The sequence below is a fragment of the Pelophylax lessonae genome (assembly GCF_965119305.1).
Source record: "Pelophylax lessonae genome assembly, chromosome: 4".
NCBI classification, from domain to species: Eukaryota; Metazoa; Chordata; class Amphibia; order Anura; family Ranidae; genus Pelophylax; species Pelophylax lessonae.
Genome location: NC_138771.1, coordinates 506,626,429 through 506,634,372, shown reverse-complemented (window position 1 = coordinate 506,634,372; position 7,944 = coordinate 506,626,429). Strand labels below are relative to the sequence as shown.

At 39.3% G+C, this 7,944-nt stretch overlaps 1 protein-coding gene across 1 annotated transcript; it reads right to left on the bottom strand.

Moving 5' to 3' along the window:
* Window positions 1-1,871: 1,871 nt before the first annotated feature.
* BHLHE41 (basic helix-loop-helix family member e41) lies at window positions 1,872-6,069 on the bottom strand. The gene is made up of 5 exons (XM_082255458.1): window positions 5,834-6,069; window positions 5,690-5,753; window positions 4,431-4,538; window positions 4,064-4,175; window positions 1,872-3,178 (listed from the first exon to the last, which is right to left on the bottom strand). The coding sequence occupies exons 1-5, from the start codon at window positions 5,887-5,889 to the stop codon at window positions 2,256-2,258; spliced, it is 1,263 nt and encodes a 420-aa protein (XP_082111584.1). The 5' UTR covers window positions 5,890-6,069; the 3' UTR covers window positions 1,872-2,255.
* Window positions 6,070-7,944: the final 1,875 nt, after the last annotated feature.

Here is a 7,944-nt window from a genome sequence, read left to right as displayed (position 1 = left end):
TCTGTACATGTCAGGATGACTGACAGCAGCTTAGTGAAGCCTAACAGACAGCAAAGAAGCCATGGTGGGGTTTATGAAATTTGGCATACACATAGCACATCGGATAGAATCTGAGCTACCAGATCTGTAACATAGGCAGCCGGTCACTGAAAATAATATAAAATCACTTTATTTTTGGTGAAATGTGTTAACCACAAGATCTACAACTCTTTAGAGCTCCATGAAAGTCTAAAGGGGTGTTGTGGATTGGCTCATATGAATTACAATGTATCAAATACATATACTTTGAGGTTTAAGTGATCCCTTCAAAAGATACAATCTTTTGGGACCTTTTTGGGATTTTATGACTATGGTTTTAGGGAGCTATTGCAATTTTTGAAACTAATACTGCTTTGTGAAATTCTTCTTTAAAGAAATTAACAGGACAGTGTTTAATAGGCTTAAAGGGTGACTCCAACCAATCTATTTTAGGCCATTTCCTAAGGTTTAGATATGGCAAATGATCAGCAGGGGAGATAATGTTCAATCCAATGTTTCAATAAAGAATAACAATCCTTAGTATTTGTACTTGGGATGTCAATACATATGAAAGCAGAGTTCCCCTTTAAGCACATTGTTGGTCAGTTCAACCTCAGAGCTGGGAATTTATTTGTTCTTTAGGCCTCATGCACACTAGACATTTTTTGCTATCCTTCCTAGATGCCTTTTCTCCTGGCAGCAGTGTTTTGGCTTGTAAACACGTGTAACGCATTAATATTGATACTGGCCATTCATGTATCAATTTGTTAATAATAACATATTTACATATATATGTGTGTGTGTGTGTATATATATATATATATATATATATATTAATAATTTTGTATATTATTGCATATTTTCTTTTCTGTTGGATTTAACTTAAATTACCATCCCAATTATGCTGTTTTATTTTATAAAATTGTTGCATTTTTACAAATCTAAACTTTAGGTTTCTTTTTTTATAGTTTATAGTTTAAACTATATTTTTATAGTTTGTTTGCTTATATCGCAAATTCTAAAACCACACTGTAACAAAAAGTTTAGGTAAATTGCTTTTGGTAAGACCTAAAAATTGACCGAAAGAAGGGCCAGGCATGTTTTAAACTTTTTTATAGGTGTATTTTAATAGGTGTGATTAACCGATCAGACTGAAATGTGCATGAGCATTGTATTATACTTTATTTCTTTAAAATATATGCAGGAAAAATTTACATTTTTTTTAGAGGGTATCCTCCAGGGATTCATTGCCCTCTTAGAATACTACAGATGAAAAAATTAGAATTGTTTAATTTCCGATTCAACATGGAAAAGTGCAATGTGTACCCATGGAAACCAGTCAAACTCTTTTGCTTGTTATAAAGCTCTTAACTGACAAACTATGGTCCATAGGGATGCTATAATAGGTAAATGCACTTTGCTTCTTTTCCCAGTTTTATAACTCTGTTAAAGTTTTTTTAAAAAAAGTTTGTTTAAAAAGTTTAGGCACACTTATTTTTGCATGTGCAATAACACACAGGCAGCGTAAAAGTACAACCTTTAGAACACCGTAATGGGGTCAGTTTGTAGGCAGCCTATGCCTATGATGCGCTATGCTTAGAGAATATTGTGTCACAAAGAACAGATGTACACTTTCCAAAGCCCAATTTGTTGGTTAAAGTTAAACTTTCAAAGGGGATAGTGTTAGGCTAAGCTTTTCATAGCTTTCACTTGGCAGGGCAAATCTCTAAAAATGTTTTCATATAAAAATATAAAGTAAATTTTATGCACCTTTTTACACATTAGAGCTCAGTTACACATGCAATTTCTAAGTGCTTAGTAGCACAAAATCATCCCTGTTTTTGCTGCATGGGTCTAATTCCTGACAGATCCACTGGAGTAAAAAGTGGAGCTGTTGTCCATAGCAAGCATTTGGGTTTTACTTTTCCCAGGACACCCTGGATCCAGTCGCTCTGGGCAACAGCTCGATTTTGGCTCCAGTTTTCAAACATGCATCCTGGTGTGTTATAAAAGATGCCACTATCAATAACAAGGTAATTTTGTGCTGAGCCATTCATGGTGGAGGTCCATTTCTCCTGGCTGTCATATCCAGCAACTTTAGTAAGCTAAATAAATGTGTCCATAACCCATCAATGTACAAGGCTAATGTTGATCCAGTTAAAAACGAGACTTGCTACAAAATGAGAGGCTCTTAATATATATAGGTCATGATTTTTTTTTTTCTTTGCATCATTGTTTTAATTTTCCTTGGGGGACGGCCGGAGGTCTTGTAAAGGGTCTTGTAGGTCGGTCATGGCAGGACCAGCCTGAAAGGGCGATGAGGGGAGGTCAGGGAGAAGGGCAGTGGAGCAACTTGCCAACTTCTCAGGGGACAGGACTGAGGACAGACATGGGAAAGTACCAGCCGCCTGGGCGGGTAAACCTGGGTAGATGAAAGGGATAGGGGCTGCAGCAGCAGCGGCTGCCGGGTAGAGGTACTTCTCTAAGCTGCCCTTGTCTAAGAAAGGCATGTAGGCTGCCGCGGCGGCAGCTGCCGAGGGTGAGATGAAGTAAAATGGTAAACAGAAAGGGGCCTGCTGACCGAAAGGGTTACTTCCAAATCCCATTAGAGAATTAAGCAGGTTGGTGTCGGGCCGCACAGCTGGTTCAGTCCCAGCAGCCGTGCTGCCGGCCCCAGAGCAGTCTGGCTTAAACCTTTTGGGCACAGGCTCATCCAGTGGCTCCTGTTTCACGGTCACGCCATTTGCCCCTTGGCTCTTGGCTCCTACATTGCTCTGTCCCTCCAATTTTGACTCCAACTTTTCTCCTTCGCCTCCATAACCGCTGTCAGTGTCTGTGTCGTTCTCACTAAGCTCCAAGTTATGAGTCCTCTGAATAACAGGCACGCAGTTTGTTTGGTTCTCCACCTTAGGCAGCCCTCGGCTCGGGGACTGAGAAGTCGTCTTGCTGGGGGGCACCTGCTGTAAGAGGAGCTGGGAGCTGGGTAAGATTTGACTGGACACGGTGTGAAGGTGGTTGAGAAGCTGGGTACACCTCTGATCCCGGCTAGTCCAGCTTTCAAAACGCGACAGGTACTGCAGGACTTCTTTGGCACACGTCTGAAAACCGGAATGAAAGGCATCCAGATCCGATTGGAGGGGAGATTTCATGGAACGCTCGCCTGTTTTACAGTAAACAGAGAAAGAGAACAGTCAACACAAGCCATCTGCCCGTCACCTGCTCATACAGAATTAAATCTCGACACCAGAATTTCTTTCGAGTTCCCTCCACAGATATTCTTTTATGAAATTCTCAATTAAGGAACACCTTAGTAAACAAACAGGTCATGGGCAACCAATAACCAGTCAAATGGATTCTGTTTCTCCAAAACAAACCACATTCAGCAACTCACATTTACTATCCATGGTTTGTTGCCTTTTTTGTAGCCTTTTCAGGCATAAATTATTTGCCTTTAAAGGGGAACTATACTTTTCTAAAGACTAGAGAATAAAAACTTCTGCAAAGTTTTTTGAAAATTTCTGGAAATATCAACTTTTAAGCAGGAATGAAACCAATCCATGCTGTAACTAATAATGATGAATAACCTTGCTCCTTTATACAGGATCCTCCCACCTAGCCCATTTTGAAATGTTTAAATTCTTCCTATTGCTTGTGATCCCATTTAGTTGCTTACCGCCCCCCCACCCCATAATAACAGGCAATGTATGATTGTTTGGATACTTCAGAATCCTGTACTGGCACAACAGAAATCAGCTACTGGACGCTATTTACAAAGTTGATTATCTCACCATCCTCCCTCACATTACCATATTAATCAGGTAGGCGGCGTTACTGTCGTTTCACGTGTTAGCTGGCGTGACAGTATCAGGTTGCGGAATGTGAATTACAGATATGAAACCCAAGGAGTATTTGGCAAACAATAAAGTTAACAGAAGTTTTAAGAAAGCCGTAAAAAAAAAAAAAAAAAAAAAATCTGCATCAAACTTTTAGAGATGTTGGCTGTGGTAAAATCAATAAGGAGAAAAATCAATATCTGGTCACTCACCGTTCTGTAAGGAGATAATTTTCTGGTGCTGCTGCTCCGTCAGGGACGTCAAACCCTTCAAGTGTTTCAAAGTTAACTCCAGCACGACCGCTTTTTCCAAGTGCCCCAGCGTCTGCGAGCAGAGAGGGGAGAAAAATCGACCCGGTATTAACACTAACTTACACCACTTAAGGTAGAACATACTTTTTATTTTTTTATTGCATTTATCTGGGGCAGCAAGCAACCTTCCACTTCACCCAACGTGGCACAAGAAAAAAAAAGCAATAGCGATCGTTTCTTATCCTTAAGTGACACGCCGAAAAAAGATCAATGGATGGTAGTCAAATATTAGGGCCTATTAATTATAAATGAAAAGGAGAGCTCTTACTGTGAGCTTGAGATGTTCTGGCAGCAAATCTTTCAGCTGGGCTATACATTCATTTATCCTGTCTCTTCGTTTTTTCTCTATGAGACGGTGAGGAAGCTTGTACGTCTCCTGAAACGGAACGAGTAGAAGAAAAAGGGAGGGGGGGCAGGGGAGTTATTTTATTGAACATATTCACAGCAAGTTAATTCTAGACTCTACGTCTTACACATACCAGTAATAAAGGCAAAAGCATTTAGGTTTGATTATAAGTTTATCCTAAAGTCTTTTTTTTTAATCTCTAATGCATCTGGATGAGCTGCAAAACTTGCACAATTCACAGGTCTCTGGAGTAAATGCATAAAGTCAAATGTAAGACCCTCAAAGCCAAGACCAAGTAACCCACCCCCACCTCCCATCCAGAAAAAAAAAAAGTTCTTAAAGTGTCTTTGGAAATCTTTCTGGTTCATAATCTGAACAAGAAAACTCCACCTTTTCCAAACGTTAGATTAGGATTTTGCACCATTTTAAAAGGTTGCCCCTCCAGCTTCCAGTCCCTGGAAGTGTTGCTCGGTTTCATATCTGGCCATGAAAACTCTATCTTTCCTACAATATTGATTCATTCTGTATCATTCTGCCTTTCTTTTGTTAACATTTTTAGGTAGAATTTTGAAATCTAATACCATCTATAGCCGATTTTAATCAATGTGGGGGTATATAGCGATCCGTGATCCTCCCACACAGTATCGTACCTAACAGGCTTATCCAGTCCCTGGAAGTGACTGCCAAAAATATTGACAGTTGTATTTTTTTTTTTTACCTTGATGCTATTAAGATTCCCAACAAGTTTATTCCAGAGTGCCTGCCTGGGGTGACAGATGAGACCCTCAGCCTCCCGAAATAGCAAGCTTACAAAACCCGTCAAAAAAAAAAAAAAGTGCCCCTGGAAATGACTGTCAAAATATTGACAAGTGTGTTATTTTAACTAGGTGCTAGTATGATTTCCCAGCAAGTTGAATTTAGACTTCCAGTCTGGGGTGACAGATGAGACCTTCAGCCTTCCAAAAAAATAAAAAGCTTGGCCAGCCAATCAAAAAGTGTCCCTGGAAATGATTTTAAAAAGACTGACAACTACGTAGGTGTGTCAGTGATAAGTTTATTGTAACATGTTAGCAACTATGCAACATGGGAGTCGTTAAAATTCCTAGCAAGTTTAGTCGAGTCCCCCGTCTGGCTTGTAAAATATTTGTTCCCCCCTTCTTTTCCCAAAATTGAGGTCTTACCTTGGTGTCGTCTCGCTTGATCCCTCTTTTGGGCTTGCACAGGTACAGGGGAGGGTAATCCATTCTGCAATGAAGTGACAGGTTATATCAAGCTGTGTGTCTGCAAGTCACTTCTCAGCAGAGCTGCAAGTCCTGGAGCCTTACCCTAAGAATTCCCTGGGCAACTGCCTTTCCTGCAGGCTGTGGATGCCTTCCTCCATGGCTGAAGATCCCTGATCCTCAGGCTGCCAGTCTTAAAGGGGGGTTCTCTTTAAAGCAGGGGTACATTCAGACTTGTGCAGTTGCGAGAGACAGCGGAGCTCTCTCTCCACTGCTCCCTCGCTCTTTCTCTGACACTGCTGCTTCTGCTTTGCAGACAGAAGATGGCTGCAAAACAAGTCATAGGAGTGACTCCATGGGGCCCCCTACTGGATGCAGCTGGAAACACAGGTGTATTTTCCTGGGGGAATACAAGTCATCTTTATCTGTCTGTGGCTTGTACACGTCACGCCGGGTTGTAATAACCCTCACATGCTGGTTGGGAGTGGAGAATTTTTTTTTTTAATTAACCCTGCTGATGCCGTTCGTTTATGTTAACATATACTCCATCAAGGGATATTTTTGTTACTAGCAGATAAATGCTATTTTTATTGAAATTGGCAATTTAATATCAGTCTATGAATACCCAAAGTAAACTGGATTGAAATGGAAAAGTGAGGTTTTTTTTTATTCTCCCAGATAGCCTGTGTGGATTTTTTTTAATCAGCAAAGGATCATACAATTCAAGGCGCGGACTCTGAAATTGAATGATTCTCAACAGATCGCAGAAACTACATTCAAATATTTAGGAGAATGCAAAAAAGGAAGAATCTGCATTTTTTTCAGAATTTGATCACCCTGCCACATGTACAATATCCTTTCGATCTACCAGCATCCACGCAGCACAAGGGTCTGCTTGACTGGGTGCTATATGATTGAATATGTTAAATAGCTTCTTTTATTACCTAATATTGGGAGACCTACTGGTTGCCGTACACGTTTTGATAAATGATTGATTTATTTTCAGATCAATCTCTTCCAATAGGAATAATCACTTTACAGATGGCAGTCTAGTCGATCGATATGCCACACACTGGCAAGTGGAATTTAATTGATAGTTGAGATATGATAAAGGATTGATTTCTCTTCCGATCAATTTCTCCCGATAGGAATAATCAAACTACAGTCAACAACCCATGTCAATTGATATACCATACACAGAAGTGGAATTTGATCGATATTTGAGATAAGATAAAGGATTGATTTCTCTTCCGATCAATCTCTCCCAATAGGAATAATCAAACTACAGTCAACAACCCATGTTGATTGATATACCATACATGGAAGTGGAATATGATCGATAATTGAAATTAAATAAAGGATTGATTTCTCTTCCGATCAATCTCTCCCAATAGGAATAATCAAACTACAGTCAGCAACCCATGTCGATTGATTTACCATACACAGAAGTGGAATTTGATCAATAGTTGAGATAAGATAAAGGATTGATTTCTCTTCTGATCAATCCCTTCCAATAGGAATAATCAATCCACAGTCAACAACCCATGTTGATTTATATATCATACACAGAAGTGGAATTTGATCGATACTTGAGATAAGATAAAGGATTGATTTCTCTTCTGATCAATCCCTTCAAATAGGAATAATCAATCCACAGTCAACAACCCATGTTGATTTATATATCATACACAGAAGTAAAATTTGATCGATAGTTGAGATAAGATAAAGGATTGATTTCTCTTCTGATCAATCCCTTTCAATAAGAATAATCAATCCACAGTCAACAACCCATGTTGATTTATATATCATACACAGAAATGGAATTTGATTGATAGTTGAGATATGATAAAGGATTGATTTCTCCTCCCATCAATCTCTTCCAAAAATAATAATCAATCCACAGTCAGCAACCAATGTTGATCAATATGCCACACACGGAAGTGGATTTTTGATCGATAGTTAAGATACGATCAAAACATACAATTGTAAATTATCAATCGTGTCTCGGTTTCCAACATGTAGCCTCATGATCTGCTTTGATCAAAATACAATTGCACTCTTGAATAAAATGCTGCAGATCAATGCAAAGTGATCAATAATTTTTCTGCCCTGGCTGATGTTAATTGAGTCTAAGTCGATCAGAAAGGAAGTTATGGCTTTTTTTTTTTTCTTACGGAGATTTGGTCACTTTGATCGAGTTACACACTTATCGGATA

What these genes read in the sequence shown, in the direction of transcription:
- BHLHE41 (XM_082255458.1), bottom strand. Translation starts at nt 5,889, where the DNA reads ATGGAGGAAGGCATCCACAGCCTGCAGGAAAGGCAGTTGCCCAGGGAA. An exon ending in TTGCCCAGGGAATTCTTAGG is followed by an intron (nt 5,754 to 5,833) that starts GTAAGGCTCCAG and finishes ACTTCATTGCAG; the next exon opens with AATGGATTACCCTCCCCTGT. An exon ending in TCAAGCGAGACGACACCAAG is followed by an intron (nt 4,539 to 5,689) that starts GTAAGACCTCAA and finishes GTTCCGTTTCAG; the next exon opens with GAGACGTACAAGCTTCCTCA.